The following is a 26,379-nucleotide window of genomic DNA, read 5'->3' on the forward strand; positions in this document are numbered from 1 at the left end:
ACGTTTGTGTAGATTTACGTTATTTGTGTTTTTGCAGCATTCACACAATTGTCCTTGAATTTATTATTATTGGTTGTGAATGCAGGAGGCGCTCACAACCAATAATCACAACCTCAAAAGTTCCTCCATTTTTTTGTATTTTACATTTCATCAACTGAAAACTGGAATCATTAAAAAAACTCAGTTTCAAAAAATCATGTTTGAATTCAGGATCTTTTTTTAAGGATAATCTTTATTATCCTTAATTTTTTTTCCAATGATAACATGAGAAAAAAAATATTTTCAGGAGATGTTTTCTTAATTTTTTTCAACTGACAACATTTTTTCTAAGGAAAAAACAGATTAATGTTTGAAACGGAGCTTAAAAAATAGAAATAAGAATACAAGAATTTTTTTTTTCCAGGAGAAAAAAAAGTTTGTGCTTGAAACTGAAAACTTACAAAAGAAAATTTAAATAATTTTGTCTATGGAAACATGTAATATTCTCGTGTGAAACTGACAAATAAAAGTTTGGGCAGTTGAAATTGTTTCGGTAATACTCACTTTAACCACAAGAGGCTGAAGCGCTCCACTACCTCATGTTTTAAGTAGAACTAAAACAAAATTCCTCAAAAAAAAAATCATAACAAATCCAGCTGTCACTCGAACACAAACCTTCTGCTCAACACTCTAACTGTGAATGTTAATGTGAATAAAACACGAAATAAAAAAGACGAGCACACAAGATTTCACATTTTAATGATTCTGTTTTACAGACAAGCTTTTCTTAAAAACAAAAACACTCTGCTTGCATGCACGAAGGTCCCGGTATGTACATGTTTGTTTCAGCTCACACGAGCTCCAGCAGCTGTTTACAGTTCACACAGTGCAGCTCAGCCTGTCTCACTGCCGGCACACGGCTCATCTTGTTTTTACATTAAATAACACTTCACTTTTTCAGAAGCAGATTTATTCTTCAGTTTTTATCCTATTATGTTGTTCCAGTGTTCTGTGCAAGTTTTCTCACTGTGTTTAAGACCCAGACGCAGTCAAACCCGGTTATAAATGCAGTAAACTGTAAATATTCTTCCTCTCGTTTGCTACAAATGTGATCCGTAAGCTCAATACTGGCCGAAAAATCCTTCTTTTCTTAAAGCAGAGTCAGTGAAGAAAGCTTATCTTCCCTTACAGTGAAAATGATCAACAACAAATTAAAAGTAAACATGACGTTAGAGACAGAGTTTCTTTTGTCACCGGAACACAACACTTTTAATTCTGATTCTGAAATCGACCTTCAAATATTTGACTTTCTTTCATTCGATCGAATTCTTCTCGTGCGTCTGGGAGTCTCGGACAAAATGTGCAAGTTTGTGTACAGATATTCTCCAAAGTGTCGATACAGAAACGGCTTTTTTAAGCAGCACTTTTCCAGTTCCAGTGTACATGCAGGAGGCCGATATCAGAAACTGAGGTGCATTCGTAAGGTTTGAACATACAAAGACAAATAAAAACCAAACTGGCTGCATGTGTAAGGCAGAAGTTTCCCTCAGCGGCACGACAGGAAGGAGAAACGCTTCATCTTCACAAGATCCTGAGGAGACACAACGAGATGTACATGTGACGACCTTCATCATCAGGACATGTGACATCACACCGTGACATCACACCGTGACATCACACTGTTACCTGTTAGGTCAGCTGCTGTATGAGCCCTTTTTCTGGATCGTGTTTATCATCCAGCTCCTCATCAGAGTCTGAACGCGACAGAGAAACAAAGATACAAAAAGAGAAATCAAGGAACAGTTTGAAAATACACTGATTCACGTCAGACGCAGAAGTACGAGGTTGTTTCTTTGGGTTTATGTCAGTGAGAGTCCACAGACCTGCCACAGACTCTGGAGGAGAGTAGAACTGTCCGTCAGATACTGGACCCGGATACATGAGAGGCGCTCGCTCTGTGGCGTCCATGATGGACAGATATCCTGAAACACAGAGAGGAGGCTTCGTGACGGAGGCGTCGGTGCGACAGCGAGAGAACGACGTACGAACTTGTGCGACTGCGACTCACTGTTTTCGTCTTCGGCCTCCTGAGGCAGAACCTTGAAGTCGAGCAGCCACGTTTCTATCCAGGCCAACACGAAGGAGATGATGGGCAGCAGGTACCCGAACGCCCCCTGAGAGAGCAGCTGCACAGCAAGATGCAGGAACACGATTTAAGATCATTCACTTGTTTTTTTAAAAAAAGGGGCAAAATAAAATAAAGGGCATTCAAAAGGAACATGAACACAGCAAGTGGGATTTTCAAATTTCCAATGGTCCTTGAACTAACCACGTACTACAACAATGCTGTAAAGAAAAATATCCAAATCTAAATTTTAAAATGTTGTTATTTCATCGAAAATAACATGTTATTCAATGAGTCACATTTAAAAGTTTGTCAGAAATTAACCATGTGTTTAAACTAAAACTCAAAAATCAACTTTTCCTACAAAAAGCACCTTTAAAAAACATGAAATTCTGCGACCTGATTGGCTGCAGGTGGAGTCAGACGCTGTAAACATGATTTTTCTCCATCGTTGTGAGTCTCACCTTTGATAAAATGACTTTAACGATCAAGAAAGCACAGCTGACCGCAGTGGTGATCTGTGGAAACAGAGGAGACACTGATCAGGGACCAGACAGGTGGCAGGGTCCGCCACAAATAAACAAAATAAAACAGAATAAACTGCAACATCCTTTAAGGTCAGTTTGTTTAGAGTTTATTCAGTCATGAGAACAAAGTGAGTTTGATTATTTAGTGTGTTTATATTCAGTCAGTGACGATCGTTCTCTTCTCATTAACATTTCCTCCACAAATCTACAGACTGCTCCTTTAATATCACCTGTTTTTATTCTTTATGATTCCCGCTGGGTGTCATGAAGTCACAGTCTGAAACTGTTCTGCCTTCCCGCTGTGTGATTGACTTTAATTTTTTTTAAAAACAGTCTTGATTTCACTTCACTGAAAACCATCTGATGATGATCTCCAGGTGGACAAATGAATAGAAACACCGTACAACAGAGTATCAGTGAACCAAAGTTGAGTCAGGGCATCCGTTCACCTCCCACTCAGTCAGTCAACAACGCAAACAGAAGCTAAACTCATCGTTCAGCCCTTTTTAAAAACCTTCACTGATCTGATGTCTGGCTCATGTTCTGATGTTGGACTTGTGAGTCTCTTCACAGCTGAGGTGAGTCTGTTAACAGGATCAGGTGCGACTGTGCGCCCCAGAATATCACACACAGAGTTATAAATACAAAGTCCAACAGCTGGAACGTGTGCCAAGTTGATTTTTTTTTAAGCTACACAACATAATTAGAAAATGATCACTTATTCTGTTCATACATTTGCAGGTTTTCTTGAAGCTGACAGGAGGGATTCAAATTAAAAGCAAAAACCAGAATGAATGAGAATCAAACTGTGATACTTCCACGAGGCTTCACTGAAAAAACACTGAACACCTCAGAGAGAGATTTATTAGAAATCCAGAGAGCTGAAGAATCAAAGACAAGGAGCGCCGAACGACTGCGTCAACAAAGAGGAACGAACATTGACGGCCACGACGGGAAACAGGATGCTTGATTAGCGACACCGCAAACCTCAGAAACAACTGTCAAGTTAAATCAACACGTCTGAGTCTCTCAAGAGGAACCACACAGACTGTGCTTCACACTGACACTGTGTAGCAATACTCAACAGACTTATATATCATGTTTAAATTGTTGTTTTTATCAGTCAGCCAATCAATATACATGTCGCTGTATAGAGAAGCACACACAGTGAATGCACCGATCTTTGTTTTATGTTTTCTGTGTCTTGCTTTTTGTTTTCCACTGGACAATGAAGTTATTTCAATCGATTCTATATCCTTTATATTCACTGTGCAACCATTAAAAATGAATACAACAGCATCCACAAGTCTTATCTGCAGGCGTTCCTGCCCAGCAGCGCCCCCTGCTGACACAAATAAAGCTGAATATCTGAGTGTACTCACTGCGATGGCCCACCAGTGACGGAGCTTACAGACGGCGTAGGCCAGGATGAGCGTGGCAAACCTGAAAACAGCCAGAAGCTGACGGAGGAGAGAGGGAGGACAGAGAGGAGGAAGAAGTGAGCAGTGAGTGACAGGAAGAACTGGAGATAAAAACACACAAAGTAGGAGCGAGTTCATGGAATACGATCTGCTCGGTCACAACTTACAAAAATGTCGAAGAAGGAGGCTCGGTAGTCGTAGTGCAGAACTTCTTTATTCAGCTGGTTCTGAATGCCACCGTTCACCTGTGAAACACAAAGTACTGATTAAAAAACTGTTTGTGTCATTTTATCAGTTGAGACTCTCGCTCTGGTTATCAGCAACACTTTAAACCACTGAAGCACAAAGGCACAACAGCCAGAATTTTCCTAACACAGCTGATGAAATACAGCAGTTTTATCATTTAAAGGAATGTAGGAGGCGAAAAAACGGAAACATTCACTGTTTTCGTCTTCGATCTAATAAAAAACCAGAGGTGACAGTCCTCATATCCTGTAGAAGTTCAGATACTGGTGCACAAACTGACTCTGGTAAAAGCAGAAGTTCTGATCCAGCTTGTTTCCTCCAGCACAGTAACAGAGTTCAGGCTCTGACATGGACTCAGAGTATCAGAGTAAAAAGTCTCCCTCTGAAGGACATTTGTGCTCAAAGCTAACTGAAGCTCACATCAGATTAATAGAATTCCAAGACTACTAAAGTTAAAGGTTGAATCAGTAGGATTTGTCCCAGCTGTTCCTGAACACATCACAGAGACAGTTGATTGTTGAGTCTCATTCCCAGGACGTCAAATAGACACATGTTGGGTTGGTAAAGCGTCCCGAGCAGCAACAAAGAGAGAAAATCAGAAACTCTCTGCAGATACGAGACACTAACACGCCTTTTCTCCACATTCCAGCCTCCCTCTCTGTCTGTTTACGGCTTCTTACGGCTTTTACGTCTTTGTCTCGTCTCGCTGCGTCTGATTGGTCCACATCAGTCTGCTGATGTTGGGAAATTCACCTCAGATGCATCAAACTACAGTAACGAGGCTGTTCTGAAGCTGTGAGGAGGAGAAAGTTCAGATGTAAAATAAATACTCAAGTTACGTACAGATACCTGAAACATGAGCTGAAGTACAGAAACAAAGTATTTGGAAATGTAAAGTTCAGGCTTTGAGGTTTATTCAGCTGCCTCATCAGCAGTGGTCTCATCAGTCTGATCATGTTTGGCAGGAAGTTCCACTTGTGGTTGAAAATGTCTCTGTGGATAAACTTGGCTCTGGATTTTCCCGGCCCGGCGATGACCCGACGTGTGTCTATAAAGTCTTTATCTTCGGTTTAATTCTTAACCAGAGAGATTAATTATTATTGAAGTCCAAGTTTTGCATTAGTCATGTTCACAGCGAGTGCTGTGACGCAGGATTTGTCTACTAAATGTTTTGTTCTCAGGGTCACTCAGACAACACTCATACAAAGACAATTGAATGACAAATTATTTGTAAACAATAAAAAAATATGACTCTAAAGCAGTTAACAGTGATGATGCAGCTCTCACTCAGGTGTCGTCACATAAATGTGTTAACGTCTGGACGCATCGCTATGAAATTCTGCACAACTGTGACTGAGATCATCTTCATTATTTGTTTTGTCAGCAAATCATTTTTAGATAATTTGCCACAATAATTTCTAAGATCCTGCAGCAATGTCTCAAATTTATTGTTCTGTCTGACCAAAACCCAAAAACACTCAATTCAAAATTTTAAAAAGTCTTGACCCGTTCAGATAAGTCCAACGGACTAATTAACGGTACCTTACTGTTAATGTATATATTACCACCCAACCGCACCAATCGTATACATAACATATGTATATACTACAGTTCTTATGTACATACTACAGTTCTGATGTACATACTCTCTTCCTCTTTTCTTATTATATTTATAAATATTTCTATTTTTATTGCATGCTCTTCTATATTTTTACTACTTTATTACCTTATGCACGGGGGTTGCAAAGAAAATTTCATTGATTGACATGTGAATGTCCAATGATAATAAAAAACTCTTGAATCTTGAAGAGAAGCGAAAGAACCACATTCACTGGTACAGTCAGAGAGGGAATGCAGGCAGATATCCAAAAAGGAAAGAAAATCTTGAGAGCGCACGCACACACACACACACACACACACACACACACACACACACACACACACACACACACACACACACACACACACACACAAAAGAGTTCCAGTCCGACAGGTTGACAGAAGGAAAAGCTCTGCGTTAAGAATGTGAGCACATTTGCTTTTCGATGAGAGTCACTCGAACGTCCTTTCAAATACAGTAACACAAAAAGTGTGTCAGTGTTCACTTTGCTGAAACTGGAGCATTGTGGGAATGTGTGCTGCAGTCACATCACTTCCTCATTCAGGGCATTTTAAAGCTTCGTGGCCTCGATTTGCTTCTGCAGCACCTCCTGACTGCCGTCTGCTCGACCTTGACACAATTCAAACACAACTATTTGACTATAAAACACAATAAAAGTTCACCGTATGACTCTCCCATCACACGAACCTCCCAACAGCTACAAACTCATGTTGTTTAACAGCTGCACAGAGTTTGGACAGATACTTTTGATTATTAATGAGTCGCCGTCAAATTCTCAGTTTTGACAACAGTTGCAGGACGAGATGAAGGACGGAGGGAGAGTCAGAGAACCTGGATATGCATCTGTTTGCTTCCCTGTTAAATAGTGTTTCTCTCTCTACGGCTGCCTGCAGTAATGAATGTTTGGAAACAAAGAATACTTTGGTTTCTTTTTCGCATAAAAACATCTATTTCTACACATATCTGTAATCACAAACCAGAAGTCATGACCATCTCTGCATCACGATTCATAACGATTGGTTGTTTCCCAACATGTCTTACATTGAGCTCTATGATCCAGAGCAAGGTGATGAACAAGAGGTCGAAGGTGACGAAGAGGCAGAAGGTCCTCCTCACGTCAGAGATGCACTTCTTCTCGCCGGCATCGTACGACTCCACCCTCGCACAGATGGGCTTGGTGTTGATTGACACCACCCCTCTGCCCGTCAGCCGAGAATCGGCGCTGCTACTGCATCGGCTGTCCATCACCCCGGCCACGCCCACCGAGCAGGGCCAGCCCCGCCCACTGGTCAACAGAAGGTGGACTCACAGGTGGAGACGGAGGAGGCGGGTCATCGGAGCAGGAAGTCAGACCTGTTTGTTTAGTGGATGTGGACTGTGCAGGTCAACTTCATCACAGCATCTGCAGAGAGGAAGAAGCAAGAGGTGATACAGAGTTATTTCAGAATGAGAGATTTATATATTTAATTTTCAATTTGATATTTACCAGTTAATCACATGACTCTGAGTAACACACAGTAAAATATCTTCAGTCAGCCTTCAGCTCTTTGGAGAGTTTTAGACTTTCATTGTTTTGGTTGTTCTTGTCTATTTTCACTGTTCTGGTCGACTTTCATCAATCTAATTGATCTCATTTTTCACCAAGAAATCTCTAATGAATCCACTGTATGCTGATTACCCAACATCAATCTGCAGATCAGACAAAGTTAGTGAAGAGACGGTAAAGACTGAATATTGGATTTTTATTCACCAATTACAAAAACACTGTTGACAACCAACTGACTGAGATGAAACGACACATAAAAAAAAAAGTGCCTCTAATACTGACTGCAGTTTGTACGTGTGTGTCATCACTCCAATGTGAAACAGCTGTAAACTGATAGAAGGCTGATCTGCCAATATTTCAAACTGTGTCAATTACATTTACACAAGTTCACACCACAAGGAGTTATGAATTGGTGTCACTGATAAGTCAAATTGTCAGGGGAATCTGTTTCCAGCTGCATGATTTAATAAAATGATAAATGTTTGGTGCCAGTTGTCTCAGTGGACCATGCAACCACGCTAACAACGAACAGAAACACCAGCGGTATTAATGCGTCTCTACTGGTTTCAGGCTTTCCTCCAAAATGTTGAGGTCCAACACTGTTGTGTTCATGTGTTCATGCAACTTCAGGACAAACAACACGTCTGATTAACACGACCCAGACAAACCACAGCGTTGTTACTGTCTGCATTATGACCTTTGACCGTATTCTCCACTTGTGTTTTATGATGCCTCTGTTTTAGGAAGTGGAAGTAATCATATTGCTGCACTAAGTTTAAGTTCCTCTGACACAGAGAAACTAAAGTAAAAGTCGACATGTGGTTTACGCAGTTTGGTTCCAGTAGATTTGTTTTCTCTCCTCATCATGAACTCGCTGTGACGATCTGATGATTTCCATATATTCAAGTGGGAAACCAGCTTCTTCTCAGCGTAACTTGTAAAACCACAAAGAACATTTGTTGCTGCTTTAAACTTTAGATAAACAGTTAATAATTCATTTTATCAAAAAAAAAAAGGTACAAAGCTGTAATTAAAGTTTCAGCAGCTTTAGTTAACACCTAACAACTGACACATAAACTCAGAGCTCCAGCTTGTAAATGATTTGTAAATGAACTGATGTACTGGAGAGGATTTAGCAACAAGCAGCAATATCTTAGTAAAATACAGCAATAAACCAATTTACTGCAACTCCAGGGAGAAATGTCTGTACGGTAATCAACCCTGAAACACAAACCCTCCACTATTATAACGTCAATGATCTGACTGCTGACGGGAAAAGAATGACGTAATTCCTGAGGAAAAAAAGTCCAAATTTTTCTGATTCCAGTTTCTAAAATGTGAATCATTTCTGGTTTATTTTCTCCTCTATGGCAGTAGACTAAAAATCTCTGGGTTGTGGACAAAACCAGAGTTTAGACGACAAATCTCTGGCCACAGTTTGATACGTGTTTGTCTGTGTCTCCCTCTCACGGTTATTAACTCGGTGAGGAAAACTGATCATCTTTACTTGTTGATCTGTGTGTTTAAATTCCTTTCAGAAAGTTCTCAGCCTACATATCAGTTGACTTACTGGTCACAGGATTTCTACAGATTAGTGGATTTCACCGAGACATTCTTGAAACACTTTCTCCTGTGTAATCTTCTCTGTGCAGATGAAAGCAGTCATGCAGAAGAAACTCTTTTACATCATATGCTTATTGAAGACCAAAGCATATTTGTGATTATTACTGTGCAGTCAGAAACAAATCACAGCCTGCCTTCTCATTCCCTGAGAAGCACGACTACAGACTGATTCCTCATTAGAAAAGCATCGAATTGCTCAGATTACATGTTTTAAAAACTGCATTAATTGATTGTTTTTTGGGCATTTACTTAAAAGGAAGAGGGACGAAACAGGCACAACCGTTCATGCATGTTGATGTGTTTTTCATGTTGCGTTTCGGTCTGATTTGCCAACTTCCTTCCTCTCTGACTCTCTCCTGGGAGCTGCAGTGACAGGCTGCCAAATAAAACAAACCGTTGCTTTGAATAAACTTCTGGGATTTATCTGAGCTTGAAATATCGCTGGAAACATTTTGGATAAAAAAATTTAAACTCAACAACAACAACAAATATGTATACAAAAAGGTAGACATCTTAATGGAAAATCCTTGCATATTGAATGTTTGATCAAAAGTAAATATATGTGTTAGAAAAGCTGTCACTATAGCTCTGTTAATCCTCACCTGCAGAGGAAACTCAGGGTGTCACAGTGTGGACACACCTGCATGATGTCATGCTCAGGTGAGGACTGAAAACTGTGACATCAGAGATACTGTGTCCGGCTCTCCAGGCCCAATATCTGGGCCGAACCCTCCAATATTACTGCACTAAAGAGCTCGTTAAATATGTGTACAGTGCTGTCTGTCCTCTGCAGCCACACAGACACACAGGATGAGTTCAGCAGATGTTTGCTGCAGCAGGAAACGCAAAGTGCAGCACAGAGGAGGCCAAAAACAACAACAACAACAACAACACAACAACACAACAGGACCGCTCAGCGTACACATGAGCTACTCAATCCGGCGTGTTAGCAAATATCACATATAAAATATTGAGATAACCAGTCGCAGACAGCCGTGGTGCCATAATAACACCGACGTGTTTACCAGCAACGTCCAGCTCGTTTGTCAACTAGCTAGCTAGCTAGCTTGAAGTCACGACATGTCAAGCCGTTTGTTTACAGTCTCCATCTTGGTCCTTACCCTTTAAACTCGCTCCCTGGGGCGGTTTAATTCTCTGAATCAGTCCTCGGAAGGTTTCAGTCGGCAGGTTTCAACCTGAACGCTGCAGACGAGTCATCTGTTTCCTCCTCGTCTGCTCGGACAGGATGGAGGGGGGCGGGATATGAAATCATCGGCGCGAAGGATTCTGGGACATGAAGTCTGTAGCTGGACAGGACCAACGGCTCTTCTTCATCATCTTCTTCTTCTTTTTCTTCTTCTGTGTCTTGTTGTTGTTGTTGTTGTTGTTATAGTTATTGTTCTTTTTCTTATGTTTGTTAATGTTATTTTTGCTGCTCTTCTTCTTTTCTTCATCTTGCTTCTTCTTCTTCTTCTTCTTCTTCTTCTTCTTCTTCTTCTTCTTCTTCTTCTTCTTCTTCTTCTTCTTCTTCTTCTTCTCTACTTGTTTTCCCACAGCGGTTGGCTACTGGCTTAATTTTTTTCTTTCTTGTGACAATGCATATATAAAAAGATATAGATAATGATAATAAATAAATGAATATGTTAATATTTATATAACAAATGTATATATTTATTTATTCATTAATTGTTTTTATTTACATTTATGTTATTTATTGTTTTGTGTCTGGTACATGTAACAGCAACAACAAAGTCTGAACAGATAAATAAATGAAGCAATGTGTTGCAATCATAATACATTCACTAAAAATAAAATGAAGGGTTGATGAATAAATCTTTTTAAAATGTAGACTAGAAGTCTGGTAATAAGCTGATAACTTTGATCTGAGCAGGTTTTGCTGCTTTTGTATTGTCAAGATTCTGAAATTGAGTTGGCATAAAGATATGACCTATATCACCGAGTTAAATATCAAAGTTGGGCTTTTTAACTGACCATTTCTTTGAGAGATGGGCGATGTGTTAAAATATTAGCTTACCTTAGAAGTAAATGTGAAATTCTGCCTGGCTGATATTAAATGGATATACATATATGAAAACAATTATTTTTTGGCATTTAACTTTATTAAACATCTTCAAATAACAAACAGGAGTTATTACACACACCTCAAAGTAATTTCAAGAAAAAAACTTTAACATGGAGAGAAAAGAAACAAAAGCAACAACATCATCTCACCTTTCTGTTTTGCTTTATCAAAGATAAAAGAATCAAAGAACAACCTTCTGTCACACAACCAGAACACAACATGATCAAACTGAACTTCAGCAGCTGGTAGAACAAACTTAATTCACAAGAAGACACCCTGAAAGAGTTTTAAAACATACAGATTCAGATTTCGTCATGGTAAAATTATGGAGGGTGACCAGTAATCACCCTGGATACACTGTCATAAACCAAACCACCACCAGGAAACTACATATTTGAGCAGCTTTAACCTCCACTACATCTCTGGCAGCAGGATGACGGCGCCCTCTGGTGTCCTGCAGCAGTTTTCACAGTTCACTTGTTCACCTGCTGTGATGTTCACTGCAGGAAGACATGTGGAAACTTCACTGAGCCTTTGGCAGCTTCAAACAACATCAGTAAAGACACATTTAAAGATATGTAACAAAACTAAATCTTAAATGCAAATGTGGTAAAAGATTTCCTCACATATGTACAAAGTGATGATAGTAAGATTACTTAAGCTCTGCTGCTTCATTCTCTTTAGGAAAAAATAACAACGTAAAAATAGATTAATATAGAAAAAGATTAAATTTCCTGCTGAAAAGTGTCAGTTCAGCTGAACAAAAGTCATGATGAGCAGTGAGAGCCTCCATGGTTAAACAGACACAGGAAGGAGCGCCACCTAAAGACACTCAGACATTTACACAACAACAGATGACAAGATGTCAAAGTACCGCCCACAATGTTTGATTGACAGGTGAAGACACCACACAGCAATCAGCCACAAACATGAAGACAGAATAAGTTTAAGAGTTAAAACTCTGAATTTAACTCACTGACCCTTAAATGACTATTTGAGTTCACTGAACTTAGCACTGGATCCATTATAACAAAACCCAACTCCAGCATAGAGCGGCTGAGTGAATGTGGTCTGGACTCTGTGGAGGAGAGTCATGGTGTCAGAGACGCTGTAGAAGGACAGAATACCTGCACTGTGATCCAGGTACACTCCAACTCTGGAGGACCGAGGACCTGAGACGGGAGTTTCAATATTGTTGTGTACAAATTTATAAAATTTCTTCTTGCAATCTAACATCCACGATGTGTCACTGTATCCAAATTGATGAGTCGAGTTCCCTGCTCCGCTGATATTCTTGTATGCGACTGCTACATAAACTCCTCTTCCTCTCCACTCCACCTCCCAGTAACAACGTCCAGTCAGACTCTCTCTACTCAGGACCTGAAACTTTACACTGAATCTGTCTGGGTGATCAGAATAAGACTGTTCGTCTCTCATTAAAGTTGCTTTTCTGTTCCCTTCAGATAATAACAGATGTGTGTTTGCTGTGTTTGGATCCAGTGTGATTTCACGTGAATATCTTAAGAATCCAGCTCTGGTCTTCGGCTCTGGTTGTGGGTTTGACAGTAAAACATCCACTTGAGTCACTGTCAGTGAGATGTTGGTCCATGTGTCTCTCAGGACGTCCTGTAGTTTGTCTCTGAGCTCTGACACAGCTGCTGTCACATCCTCAAAGTAGTTGAGAGGACGGATGTTGATGCTGGATGAGTGTGTAGACTCACTGAGTGCTGACAGTGAGGGGTAGTTGTGTAGAAACTGGTTGTGATCCTCTGTGTGTGAGAGCTTCTTCAGCTCAGCGTCTTTCCTCTTCAGCTCAGTGATCTCCTGCTCCAGCTTCTCCTGAAGCTCTTTGACTCGACTCACTTCAGTTTCCTGCTGGGATCTGACCTGCTGCTTCACATCAGAGCATCTTTTCGCCATGAGACGGATCAGCTGGGTGAAGATCTTCTCACTGTGCTCCACTGCTTTATCAGCAGAGCCATTGATGGCCTCCACCTCCTGTTGAAGCAGCTTCACATCTTCCTCTCTGTCCTGGATTCTCTGCTGGATGTTGTGTCGACTCCCCTCCAGCTCTCTCTGCCTCTCAGTCCTCTCTGCTGCAGCTGACACTGTGTCGTGGCCTTTATGTTCGTCCACAGAGCAGAGATAACAGATACACTGCTGATCAGTACGGCAGAACATCTTCATCACCTCATCGTGACGAGAGCAGATGTTCTCCTGGAGCTTCTCTGACGGCTCCACCAGCTTGTGTTTTTCATACGCAGGGATTTCAAAGTGAGGCTGAAGATGTTTCTCACAGAAAGAAACCAAACAGACCTGACAGGACTTGACAGCTCTCAGTTTCCTCCCAGTGCAGACATCACAGGCCACATCTTCAGGTCCAGCATAGCAGAGATCAGCAGCAGCAGCTTGGAGTCCAGTCTTCTTCAGCTCCTCCAGTAAATCTGCTAACATGGTGTTTTTCACCAGCTCAGGCCTCGGTGTGAAGCTCTGCCTGCACTGAGGGCAGCTGTGGGTTTTCTTCTCATCCTCTTTGTCCCAGTAGCTTTGAATACAGTTCCTGCAGTAGCTGTGTCCACAGGGGATAGTCACCGGATCCTTCAGTAGATCCAAACAGACGGAACAGCAGAACTTTGCTCGGTCCAGCTGATTGTTTTGCTGGGCCATCTCACCTCTGAGTGTCAACGACTGTCTGAGTTTCACTTCCTGATAACTTAAAGTGCTCTGAGCTCTGATCTGAACATGTTTCTGCAGTGAACGGGGCTCGTCAGCTCTCTCACTTCCTGGTTACACCCATTTTCAAAGTGCAGATCTGAAGGGGAGGGAACAAGGAAATCTAGTGACAGAGTGGAGCTGCTGTGTTTGAGAGCAGGAAGAAGAGGGAGGGCTGATCCAGCTGTGCTGTATTGTCAGTTTCTGATGTCTCCTCCTGAATTTCAGATGGAAATAATTGTGCTTTTAAATTCATTACCTTTATCTGACAGCTGTAGTTATAAGTTACTTTTGAGATTAACATTTGACATTAAAACACATCTGTGGAGACTAAACAAATGATTTCTTACCGACTTTGCTTTTGACCTCTTAGAGAAAAAGCAGTTGGGGCTCATTAACATGTTTCAGATGTTGATTGGTTATTTGTAGTTCGACCAGAAAGAGACTGTAACAAAGTAGTTCTGACCGAGCAATCTGATTTGATCAACTAGACATTTATAACGTGTTCAAACCAGCATGACAGCAAACCTTAGACTCCTCACTGCAGGGTTTTCTATACGTGGAAAGAAAACGAGAAGAAAAACTGTTTTAATTCTGCAAACAAAAATCTTTATTTATGACGTAGAGCTTCAGTTTGTTCATCAGTGAAGTCTGATTAATGACACTCGTTCAGTGATTTCATGAACAGATTCACTTCATCCACACAATCAGTTTGTTTATCCAGAATCTCAGCGATGTACAAGAAGATAATCAGTCCTCTCTTTAATGAATACAGTCATGATGATTACAGCTTTATAAGACATTTTACTACCTCATTTGGTATGCCAAGCAAAGGAAGATAAATGTAATCATAGATAGATAGATAGATAGATAGATAGATAGATAGATAGATAGATAGATAGATAGATAGATAGATAGATAGATGATCTCTGCAGTGAGAAAATGTCCTCAAATGTCTTCAGTCTGTTTGAGATTACAGAACTCAGCAGTGGTTTCATAACTTGAAAACCCAACTCCAGCATAGAGCGGCTGAGTGAATGTGGTCTGGACTCTGTGGAGGAGAGTCATGGTGTCAGAGACACTGTAGAAGGACAGAATACCTGCACTGTGATCCAGGTACACTCCAACTCTGGAGGACTCAGGACCTGAGACGGGAGTTTGAACATCATTGTACCAAACCTCATAACTGTTTTTGTTGCATCTTAATGCCCAAGATTTGTCATTAATTCCAAATCTACATTCATCAGAGCTCCCAGTTCTCCTGATATTCTTGTATGCAACTGCGATGCCAATTCCTCTGTCTCTCCACTCCACCTCCCAGTAACAACGTCCAGTCAGACTCTCTCTGCTCAGGACCTGACACCAAACAGTGAATCTGTCAGGGTGACTGGGATAACCTTGTGGTTGTCTCACTGATGTTGCTTTTCTGTTCCCCTCTGATAATATAATCTTTGTGTTTGCTGTGTTTGGATCCAGTGTGATTTCACGTGAATATCTTAAGAATCCAGCTCTGATCTTGTTCTCTGTTTGTGACAGTAAAACGTCCACTTGAGTCACTGTCGGTGAGATGTTGGTCCATGTGTCTCTCAGGACGTCCTGTAGTTTGTCTCTGAGCTCTGACACAGCTGCTGTCACATCCTCAAAGTACTTGAGAGGACGGATGTTGATGCTGGATGAGTGTGTAGACTCACTGAGTGCTGACAGTGAGGGGTAGTTGTGTAGAAACTGGTTGTGATCCTCTGTGTGTGAGAGCTTCTTCAGCTCAGCGTCTTTCCTCTTCAGCTCAGTGATCTCCTGCTCCAGCTTCTCCTGAAGCTCTTTGACTCGACTCACTTCAGTTTCCTGCTGGGATCTGACCTGCTGCTTCACATCAGAGCGTCTTTTCTCCATGAGACGGATCAGCTGGGTGAAGATCTTCTCACTGTGCTCCACTGCTTTATCAGCAGAGCCATTGATGGCCTCCACCTCCTGCTGAAGCAGCTTCACATCTTCCTCTCTGTCCTGGATTCTCTGCTGGATGTTGTGTCGACTCCCCTCCAGCTCTCTCTGCCTCTCAGTCCTCTCTGCTGCAGCTGACACTGTGTCGTGGCCTTTATGTTCGTCCACAGAGCAGAGATAACAGATACACTGCTGATCAGTACGGCAGAACATCTTCATCACCTCATCGTGACGAGAGCAGATGTTCTCCTGGAGCTTCTCTGACGGCTCCACCAGCTTGTGTTTCTTTAAAAAAGCTGCTTCATAATGAGGCTGGAGGTGTTTCTCACAGTAAGAGGCCAAACAGACCTGACAGGACTTGACAGCTCTCAGTTTCCTCCCAGTGCAGACATCACAGGCCACATCTTCAGCTCCAGCATAGCAGAGATCAGCAGCAGCAGCTTGGAGTCCAGTCTTCTTCAGCTCCTCCACTAAATCTGCTAACATGGTGTTTTTCACCAGGACAGGCCTCGGTGTGAAGCTCTGCCTGCACTGAGGGCAGCTGTGGGTTTTCTTCTCATCCTCTTTGTCCCAGTAGCTTTGAATACAGTTCCTGCAGTAGCTGTGTCCACAGGGAATAGTCACCGGATCCTTCAGTGGATCCAAACAGATGGAACAAGAGAAAGTCTCTGGGTCCATCTGAACGCTTTTCTGCGCCATTTCTCCTCCAAGTGTCAACGACTGTCTGAGTTTCACTTTCTGATAAATGAAACTGGTCTGAGCTCTGATCTGAACATGTTTCTGCAGTGAACGGGGCTCGTCAGCTCTCTCACTTCATGGTTACACCCATTTTCTGAGTGCAGATCTGAAGGGGAGGGAACAAGGAAATCTAGTGACAGAGTGGAGCTGCTGTGTTTGAGAGCAGGAAGAAGAAGGAGGGCTGATCCAGCTGTGACTCATTCAGGAGGTTTGAGAGAGATGCTGTGTGTTTAACACTCGATCACAACAGAGATCATTTCTCTTTTAAAAACGCTGATCACTTCAGTTTTTAGGAGGTGAACTCTTCTTAGAATCAGAGGGTTTTATGACGACTCTCCAGTCTGTTTGTAGCCAAAAGAAAAAAAAAAGTTTTTACTTCCATCCATCCATCCATCATCTGTACATATTCTATGTACGCCGCTTAATCCTCTGCAGGGTCGCAGGGAAAGTTTTTACTTAATTTCTCTTAAAAAAAATAAATTCAAATGTCTAATGACTCTCAGCGACTTCACACCACTACATTTTAAATTTCATCTATTAGTCTAAAACATGTTCGGAACTAAAACATGTCAACACAGTGAGCGGAGCAGCTTTAACCTCCACTACATCTCTGTTCAGCAGGATGACGGCGCCCTCTGGTGTCCTGCAGCAGTTCTCACAGTTCACTTGTTAACCTGCTGTGATGTTCACTGCAGGAAGACGTGTGGAAACTTCACTGAGCCTTTGAGTTAAATCAATTGGCATGTTGTGAAATCTGCGTCACTCATGTCGATGTTGGAATCAAAGACTGAACACCTTGTTGCGTTTGGACATCACGTCCTTCTGATGTTTATTCCCTCTGAATGAATGCAGCAATCCGTACAGTCAACAACATGAAGATACAGTTCTTCTTACAGTGTGAGATGTGAACAGTGCAGCAGTTTTTACCCGTATTAGTGCAGTAAACTCATTTCAGGATTTTGAAGGGACCCAAATTGTTGCTGTTGCAAAGGAATCTTTTACTAATTAAGATTTAAAATTTCTCATTTCACAGCAAATACGTTTCAAACAAAATGTCCCAAGATGATTTAATCAGGTTTGTTGATCAATTCTGACTATGACCTTAGTTCGACTGAACATCCTCAGCTAAGAGAGTCATTAAAATACCTTCTCTTCTTCATTTTAGGTCCAGATATGAGACTCTTGGACCACTCAGAATCCATAAATATGGGTCTAGGCTTACATTAATGCTAATGTCATTTAAGTGAGGCGCTGCCTCCTGTCCTTGTTAGGATTATCACCGCTACCAGCGACTGTTGCTGTAATTCCTCGTCTCGCGTTGAGCCGACAGCTGTCAGAACACGTTGTGTGATCTGTACGTGTCTGCTCGTGTTTATGAGGCACTTCATTTGCGTGAAGGAACACTGGGATTCATCAAACTGCAAAGAAATTAAGCAATTAGCCAACTGAAGGCTTCTCTGAAAACCAAAAAGCAGTGTGTTAGCCTGGTAGCCTGGACGTGGATATTATCAACTGGTTGCAGCAAGGAGTGTAAACTACACTTATTTTTAGCTGATTGTTAAAACAACTTTGTACTTTTTGTCGTGAGCTAATTTGTTACGTGACAGCTTGCAGGTCTCACTGGGTCTGATCGCAGTTTTAGCAAATTAACAGTTTTATAACACACTTGACAAAAGCTGCGTCCGAAATCAGTCCCGTGGTCCAGTGATCATATTCACCCTGCACCTCTTCAGGAGTGAGTGAGTGGGCGAGGGAGTGATTTCAGACTCAGGATGCTGTTAAGTGTCTGAGGTCAAAGGTCACAGCCAGTTGGGCTTCAGCAGTCGGACTCGGCCATCCTCTCGGGCTGAGGTGACTGACAGGTGCTGGGCGGGGTGAAGACGTTGGGGTCGCTGATGCCCAGCTGCAGGTTGAAGAAGCGGGTGGAGGTGGTGACGCTGCTGTTCCTGGTGTAGGTCTCCTGCACCGGGTAGCAGTCCTTCAGGGTGTAGACGCCCACCCAGGTCTCATCTGGAGGAGAGACGAACAGATGTTACGGAAGGAGAAAAAGAAGAAGAAGTAGAGGAAGAAGAAGAAAAAGAAGAAGAAGTAGAGGAAGAAGAAGAAGAAGAAGAAGAAGAAGAAGAAGAAGCAGAAGTTTGAGCTCTCTCAACTTCTCAATGTCAGCAGCAGATGTTTGAACACAATGTTCATTTCAACTGATCCAACCACTGAACTAGTGACCACATTATCACCAGTCTCCTTTAACAAATCACATAATTTTAGAGATTTGAGTGAGAAGAAACGTAGTGAACTTTGTGAAGTGCTGTCTACAACAATTTCTTAATTATTTGCACCTTCTTGTAAATTCAGCAAACATTTTACATTTATTTGTGTAAAATAACATTGTGTCCGTTTGTCCCTAGATCTGATTTCCCTTCTAATGTGATGTTTTTTTGGATTTCATTTGATTTATAGTTTTTTTCCAGACTCGTTCTCTGTAATTCAGTGTTATTAACCAGCCTTACGTTGGCGTGCCGGCTTCCTGTCCGACCACTCCTGAACCTCCACATTGTCCCCGGGCCCTCCGATGAAGTACTGGTCCTCGAAGGTGGAGTTGTCGGGGATGTCGAACGGATCCCAGGCCTCCGTCAGAGCGACCTTTGAGCAGTCCTTGGTCTTCTGGTCAATCTGGAACATCACCATGCTCTGGTACAGGTAGATGTACTCAAAAAACCTGGAGCAGACGGAGAGAACAAGAGAGGAGGAGGATTTAAAGCGACTGGTTTGAACATTGTTGGAAAGAGAACTCGTTTTGGAGGTTCTGGGGTCTGTCAGGCAGATTGAGACTATAGTCTGAATCTAAACTAAAGCTTTTTTTCACTTTAATTTAGCATTTTAAGATATATATACATCAGATGTTGCAAGTGTCCTCCCGCACATAGTCTAGCCTGCAAAAATACATTTATTTATGACTTTTTGCTGCTAGACCGGGTCTACACAGCTGAAACAATAATAAAAATAAAAGTATTTGCAACTTTTTGGAACCTTGTTGATTTCTTTTCTGACTAGATTTGCGAAACTTCCCAAATGAGTGTATTTTTGTTACACTGTGTAATTTGCAGAAAAAATCCTTAAATTGCAAAGTTGAAAAGGCAAAAAATCTAAAAGCAAAAATGTCACTAATAAATGTATTTCTGCACATGTATTTTTCATGTTCATGAACAAACCAGCAGAGAGAAGTTGAAGGCTCTGTTCTCGTATGAGATCACACGCAGCTTCCTCTGAAGCCACAAGAGGCTTCGCAAGAACCGTAAACATGCTTGGATGAGGAGAAATTAGTGGAGTCGCCCTTTAATGAGATATTTGTGCTCTGGCACGGGACTGAACATGAACTTTTTAGAGGTCCAGCAGTGTCTCAGGATCACTTGAAGCATAAAGACTTCAGTGGATGTAAAGATCTGATCCACAGATTCGAACCACAAAGTAAACTGGATCAGCAGGCTTCGTCCTCGTTCACCAGCCACAGAATATTTCCCAACTTCAGTCCTGGCAGGCGGTCGGTGTTGGTTTATTCTCGCAACAGGAAATAATCCTCACAGAGCTGCAGGGTCACTACAGGTTATCAAACCGGAGTCCAACAGGAGAGAAAAGTGCAGACGGGACACTGAATAAAAGAAACATCCTGTAAATCTATAAAATACGAAATTAAAGTAACAATAAAACAATCAATATTGATCACTGATCAGCTATATGCCATAAATAAGTGTCGTTTTCTGCTGACAAACCAAAAGAAAACATTTATCCTTTTTATAAAAAGACACATGACAATATTCGGGTTGCCAGGTTGTAGAAAAGCCCCTTTGACTCACTCTAGAAAAGTTCTGCAGAGGAACTCTTACAATTTATTAATACCAACAAAATGTATAAATGTATTATGGCTTGAGTTTTAAAACTTTAGTAAATTATTTCTTAACAATGACCATTAATTACCATTTATCATAAAAACATGGTACCATGTCTGTCTTCTTCTGTTGTCTTTATGTATTACATAAAACCAAACGACAGATTTTATTCAACCGTCTTTATATTTCATTTAACTACCACTGACTGATTTAAAAACAAACTCAGTTATCAAACTCTCTGTGATCTCATGACTGAATAAACCGAATAAACAAACACAATTCATACTGTTTTACTGTGTTTATATGTGGCGGACCCTGCCACCCTTCCAGCTTCAAACAGTGTTTCCTCTGTTTACTCCAGAGTAAAGAAAAACAAATCACATATTTAATTTGTATTATTACTTTAATACTATTATGAAATACTACAATTCTCAGTTTGAATGTATTCTCTGTGGACGTCATTCTCTAGATATCAGAATCACATTAGTACCGACAGTACAGATATTTCTAATAAATAATAAATGATCTTCACTGGAAGATTCGGGCCTATCAGTGCATGAGCCAATAATAATAATAAAGGGTTATTCGAATATTACGACAGGTAAACCTTCTTATCCTGAGATTTAAATCTATTCCTCTCACACGAGCTGATCAGAGTTTCTTACTTCTGACACGGGGTGTGTTTCTTGTTCTGCTGCAGGACTCGGATCCGCTGGTTCTGGCCGTCGTAGGAGACGGCGGCCCGGCTGTTCCTCCCGGTGCTGTGATCGTACAGAACCCACCTGCCCTCCCACTGCAGCGGGGCGAGGCAGGGCCCGGCCGCCCGGGAGGCGTCCTGCCTGGGGAGGCCGAGGACCGACGCTCCGGCAGCGGCCACAAACACGAGCAGCAGTCGGTGCATTGTTTCCAGAAGAACCGGAGTCCAGTTAACGGATCTGGCTGTTGTTGTTGTTGTTGATGATGATGATGATAAAGATGATGATGGCGCCACCTGCTGCTACAAGCTGCACGCTGATACACGTCAACGGGTTTCCGTTTGGGCATTTCAAAATAAAAGCTCATGTGGACTTTTTACATTTTAAGTCAAAAAAACATTGTTTTTTTTTCTCCAGAAATTTAAATAATAATAGACAAATAAGTAAATAAAATAGATAATAAGTAAACAAAACCGCAGAGCCAAGTAGTTGATAAAGCTCACATGAATGATATTTAACAAAAGCAAATTCAAATGATGCTAAATCTAATTTCTTTATGCATCAAATAATTCATTTTTATTATGTATTCCTCTAACTTAGACTGTTTGTTTGGTTTGTAAGATTTCTGAAAATACTAGAAAAAGAATAGTAGAAAGTAGAAACATCTCCCATTTGTTTTGCTAGTATATTTAGTAAGTAATTTAAAATACTTCTTATTTATTTGTGTATCATTTTGCAAAATAATATAAATAAATCTGAACTTTGGATAAATCTGGGTTCAAAATCTTCATTTCATTTGTTGACATATTACAGTCAAAAATCACCTGTGCTGAGGTGCCCTGATTACCTGAATTCACCCAATTACAAGATCAAAGTAAAGTAACTTGATTACATTCTGTTAGTATTGGAATAATAACAAATAAAGACCAGAGAAATGAAATATCAATAAAAAAGTGACCGTTTTTAATCCTATTAACAATTGATTGTCTGTGTTGGTTCTAATAATATTTTATATTAATTTTATTTATATTGAGTTAAGCCTCTTTTGACAAAACAGATTGTGAAGTCACAGGAAACAGGATGCAGTAAGACACCTGGAGCCAGGAGCTGAACTGTTATTGTAGGCAAAACCTCTCTACCTGGGATACCTGCTGTACCAACTGAGCTATTGGTCTCTCTGGATTCATCAGCATCAACCAGGTAAAATAAGTCCCGCCCACAGACTTCCTAGCGAATGCAGGTGGGGCGTGCCAAAAGGGGCGGTCCCGCTCGTTTCCCGCGCGAAGTTACTGCATTTCCCTCCAAAACTGAAGACGTCTATATAACTTGCTGACAGAGCTTCACTCGGGTCTCTGCTGCTCTTCTCTGAGGACACAAACACGGTGAGTAAACTGTTCTGTATGATTCTGCTTTATGTGCCCAGTTACCTGCTCAGTACAGGTGTTTTCATGTCTGTTTGGGAGGCGTACAGATCAGCTATTACCTACAGATCTCAGGTAATAAGCCCAGGTGATGTTACTTAATATATCAGCCCAGAAAGTTCGACATAATGTGCAGGTTAACAGGGAGCCAGTCTCCCTCCCATGTCTTGTCTTTCGCCTCAAATGTTTTTGAAATAACTCTGAACAGAAGCTGAAGACTTCTCATTTAACTGTTAAGTGTTGAGGTAAATTCGGCTGGAACATAATCCTTTAATTACATCCAATTAAATCCGCAACCGATGTTGTGTTTTGCTAGGTGCACCAAACTCCATTGTGATTTTGGTCGTTTTACCTCTGCCGTGTTTATTACATGAATAATGCACAGGGAATTAAACAGCGGTCACTCTCTTTAAACAAGTTGTGAGTCTGGGTAAAGTCGGCATGAAACGTTTTTTGAAATGTATGTATTCTTTAGAACGCCATCGAATCGAGTTAGCTAAGGTTTGCAGGTCAGTTTCAGTAAGTGGTCATGTTATGCTATGTTAGCTAGCTGACTTTAAAGTTGTTGCAGATGCACTGCACGGTTTGGGAAACACGTCAGCAGCGGCTCAGCTGCCTTTATTAACGAGTAAGGACACATTACTGACAGTATAACGAGCTTATAAAGACGTCTGAGTCGTTTAATCGTCGTGTTTTTACAGAAATGTTTGCATATTAGCTAACGTGTGTGTCTATTGGAGAGTGTTAGCATGAAGCCATTATCCTGCTGTGTAATGCTAGCTTGTTAATACTAGCATTCTTACAGCCGTGTACAGCACAGTTAGCTAACAGGCTCCATGTGTGGTTTAATACTGTCTCAGTATGTTAGCATGTCAGCATCTAGAAGGTCTTTCTGAGCAGCTAAAGTAATTTAAACTCACAATATGCAGCCTCATTGTAGCTGCACAGAATGTATTCAGTGTGTTTGTCTCAGTTCTGGTTTAATATGTTAATCAAATCACTGCACTGAATTTAAAATCATTACTTGTGTGTAAAGCACTAAATGTTCTCAGGATTTAATACAGTTGGCTTAACTTTAAGAAACATTTATTGAATCAGATTATCGTAGATTTTACAGTCCAGAGTGATGTGAGACTCCTGGAGTGATGGTTACAGACTGCTATATCATTCTTTATTATGAAATTATAATCGTGTAAGAAATCCCCTTTTTACTTGATGTGTCTGTAATCTAATTACATCCTCTTTTGTATATATCAGGTGAACAGTGGGACTTGTCTTCCGCTTCAGGTGGAACAGCTCTGACCTGTATGGTGATCAGACCTGGAGAGGAGACACACCTGGTCCAACAAGGTCAGTGCTAAAACAGGTGCAAAAATTAAAGGCAGAAAGTGTGAGATTTGTCAGTTGCGGTTCATTAATACTCTGGGATCAGTAAATGATTCAAGAGAATAGTCGAGTCTCGTTCACAGGTGGCTGTTTGTCTTTTAAAAAGGCAAACAAATTTGCAAACAAGTGATGTACAAGTAAAAGTCATATTTTAAATGGATTTTGTAAAAAAAAACCTGTTTAAAATGCTTCTATTTCCTTTGAACCTTGTGGGTATTGAGCGGGGACATTTTAAATAGACAGCTTCATGTTTGTAGATTCAACATTAACATTAGCCTTGGCCTAGTTGCGTGGCAGGGAACTAAAAAGGATTGTTTTCAGTTTGTGACGTGCAACTGTGCGATGGCTCAGTTTTTGGATTAGAAAGTTCTTGTCGTCTCATTCATGGTAGAGCTGCAGCAAACTGAGCTACAAACACCAGCAGAATGACTGGAGACATGTTAATTTCTGGTGGCCTGTGTAAGGTTTCTCTTGAGCGGTTGTTGGTTTGTCTACGTCCTTCTGAGTGTATAGATGATGTTGAGCAGAGCCTGGTGTTAACATTGTTGTTGTTATTCATGGTAGAAGTGCAGTGAATTGAGAGCTACAGCAGAACTGAGTGGACACATGTTGTTTTGGAGGCCTGGTGGTAAAGAGCTTTTGAGGGACAAATGTTCAGTAACAGTAATCAACCTGTTAGTGGTCTGTCAGGCTAAACTGGTGTTATAAATATATTTTTCTGGTTAACTTGAGCAGACTTCAACTATCTTCAATGGCAAATGCCCGAGTGCAGTCCATCGGAGCTGTAAGCAGTGTTTTCCATGAATGGCAGTAGTCAGGCCTTTGATCAGTTGCTGGTATTGGTAATAGCGTATCTTATGAGCCCTCGTGCGATCCCGCCAACTTACAGGTCCCTCATGTGATGAAACCTATGGTATGGTAGAAGCGTGCACACAGTGTGCGTGTTTAGCTTGGGCCTCGGCCTGGCTAGGGACATGCTCAGGGCCACGGTAGAAGCTAGCCTGACGCCACTAAAGCGGCTTGGATCTCTGCCCTCAACTGTCCATGACGATTTCCCTGGCGAGTTCAGTGTGTATGGGCGCGATGCCTTTGCTTGAAGATAATGTTGAACCTCTGTGGTAGAACTAAATTAAAACAACTGCAGGAATCAATTTTCCTTGCAACTGTGTGCAACAGCATCCTGCTTGATAACACCATGCAGAGATCATTACAAAGCTGTTACAGGGCCCTCGGCCTCACTGCCCAGCAGACCACTAATAAGGATTTGAATGTGTTGTGGTGACATTTTTTGTTTGGAAGCAGTTGTTGTGGTGACATTTTTGTTTGGAAGCAGTTGTTGTGGTGATGTTCATGGTAGAAGTGAAGTGAACTGATAGCTTCAAACAGCTTGAGCGGTTGTTAGTTTGTTTGCGTCCTTCTGAGTGTATTGAAGGTTTGTTTTCAGTTCAGGTACGTCTTCACTCCAGCATGCACATGTTTGTTCAGAGAGTGCTTGATGAGCTTTATGAAGCCTTGAAAGTTGTTTTGCTGGAGAAACATCATGGTATAAAGGCTAACAGTGTTAGCTAAACAATGTTGAGTGCAGTAAGCTATGACAAGCAGTTCACCACCGTGGAGTTCTCGTCACTAAAGTTCAGTAACAGTGATCCAGTTGTTAGTGTTCTGCCAGGCAAACCAGGTTATCAGACTTGTGTGAACCGACCAACCAGAGCAGACTGAGGCCCGACTTCAAAACCCACAGGATTCAAAGAGTGTTTTTACAGCTACTGGATAAACACAAAAAATACATGTAAAAATATATCTTGTAATAAAATGTTCGTCTTCTCACTGTTAACAACTTGACTCTCTATGAGTCCTGTTAATAGCCCACAAAGTGTTTTTTTAACAACCTGCGAATGAGACTCAAAAATCAGCTGTCTTTCTACAGAATTGCTTTGTGAGTATACCGACATCACGCAGTTAATCAATTGATTAATAATTGTCCTCCATAATGCAGGACACTGGCTTGTCTCACTTTTACTCTCTAAGGTCTCAACTTTCTGCTTTTAATGCTGATTAACTTAATTTATAATAATACATCATGTTTGATCAGCTAATATTTAATATTGATAATAATTATGTATTTAACATGTATATCTTCACTGTTCAGCTGAAACATTAAAACAACTGACTAGTGAAATGAGCATTGATCATCTTGTTACAATCAAATGTTCTGCTGGGAAACTTTGAGTTCTGTCATTTCTGTGGATTCTCTTTGACAAACACCAGCCACCCAAACACTGTTCAGACCAACTGCACCCCCTCATGGCAAAGAACCCAAGGTGTCAAACTGGCCTCCTCATTGTCCAGATCCCAATCCAGCTGAACATCTGTTGGATGTATCAGAACCAACTACCATCCATGTTGGGGCCCCCATGGATTGTTCTTGGCTCTG

The 26,379-nt window shown here is 41.2% G+C and overlaps 4 protein-coding genes across 4 annotated transcripts; all 4 read right to left on the reverse strand.

The window, feature by feature from the left end:
- Window positions 1-719: 719 nt before the first annotated feature.
- Window positions 720-10,368, reverse strand: stard3nl (STARD3 N-terminal like). The gene is made up of 9 exons (XM_037083212.1): window positions 10,210-10,368; window positions 6,961-7,321; window positions 4,220-4,297; window positions 4,014-4,091; window positions 2,569-2,622; window positions 2,048-2,165; window positions 1,863-1,961; window positions 1,666-1,733; window positions 720-1,570 (listed from the first exon to the last, which is right to left on the reverse strand). Exons 2-8 carry the CDS (start codon window positions 7,162-7,164, stop codon window positions 1,669-1,671), a joined length of 696 nt encoding a protein of 231 aa, XP_036939107.1. The 5' UTR covers window positions 7,165-7,321; window positions 10,210-10,368; the 3' UTR covers window positions 720-1,570; window positions 1,666-1,668.
- An 818-nt stretch (window positions 10,369-11,186) lies between these two features.
- LOC119011274 (tripartite motif-containing protein 16-like) lies at window positions 11,187-13,955 on the reverse strand. Its single transcript, XM_037084247.1, has one exon. The coding sequence runs from the start codon at window positions 13,836-13,838 to the stop codon at window positions 12,162-12,164; it is 1,677 nt and encodes a 558-aa protein (XP_036940142.1). The 5' UTR covers window positions 13,839-13,955; the 3' UTR covers window positions 11,187-12,161.
- Window positions 13,956-14,483: 528 nt separating this feature from the next.
- On the reverse strand, window positions 14,484-16,646 carry LOC119011272 (tripartite motif-containing protein 16-like). The gene has a single exon (XM_037084246.1). It carries the CDS (start codon window positions 16,518-16,520, stop codon window positions 14,832-14,834), a length of 1,689 nt encoding a protein of 562 aa, XP_036940141.1. The 5' UTR covers window positions 16,521-16,646; the 3' UTR covers window positions 14,484-14,831.
- Window positions 16,647-17,358: 712 nt separating this feature from the next.
- Window positions 17,359-21,471, reverse strand: epdr1 (ependymin related 1). Its single transcript, XM_037084248.1, has 3 exons — window positions 21,109-21,471; window positions 19,067-19,275; window positions 17,359-18,569 (listed from the first exon to the last, which is right to left on the reverse strand). The coding sequence occupies exons 1-3, from the start codon at window positions 21,342-21,344 to the stop codon at window positions 18,376-18,378; spliced, it is 639 nt and encodes a 212-aa protein (XP_036940143.1). The 5' UTR covers window positions 21,345-21,471; the 3' UTR covers window positions 17,359-18,375.
- Between the last annotated feature and the right edge of the window lie 4,908 nt (window positions 21,472-26,379).

Source organism: Acanthopagrus latus, chromosome 21 (genome assembly GCF_904848185.1).
Source record: "Acanthopagrus latus isolate v.2019 chromosome 21, fAcaLat1.1, whole genome shotgun sequence".
In the NCBI taxonomy this organism is placed as follows: domain Eukaryota; kingdom Metazoa; phylum Chordata; class Actinopteri; order Spariformes; family Sparidae; genus Acanthopagrus; species Acanthopagrus latus.

Excerpts from the sequence above, each read along its gene's own strand:
- stard3nl (XM_037083212.1), bottom strand. The coding sequence starts at position 7,164 with ATGGACAGCCGATGCAGTAGCAGCGCCGATTCTCGGCTGACGGGCAGA. Across the intron at positions 2,166-2,568 it reads TTAAAGTCATTTTATCAAAG|CTGCTCTCTCAGGGGGCGTT; the intron begins GTGAGACTCACA and ends CTTGCTGTGCAG. Across the intron at positions 1,734-1,862 it reads TCCTCCAGAGTCTGTGGCAG|ACTCTGATGAGGAGCTGGAT; the intron begins GTCTGTGGACTC and ends TGTCGCGTTCAG.
- epdr1 (XM_037084248.1), bottom strand. The coding sequence starts at position 21,344 with ATGCACCGACTGCTGCTCGTGTTTGTGGCCGCTGCCGGAGCGTCGGTC. Across the intron at positions 19,276-21,108 it reads AAACACACCCCGTGTCAGAA|GTTTTTTGAGTACATCTACC; the intron begins GTAAGAAACTCT and ends CGTCTGCTCCAG. Across the intron at positions 18,570-19,066 it reads CAGGAAGCCGGCACGCCAAC|ATGAGACCTGGGTGGGCGTC; the intron begins GTAAGGCTGGTT and ends TCTCTCCTCCAG.
- LOC119011272 (XM_037084246.1), bottom strand. The coding sequence starts at position 16,520 with ATGGCGCAGAAAAGCGTTCAGATGGACCCAGAGACTTTCTCTTGTTCC.
- LOC119011274 (XM_037084247.1), bottom strand. The coding sequence starts at position 13,838 with ATGGCCCAGCAAAACAATCAGCTGGACCGAGCAAAGTTCTGCTGTTCC.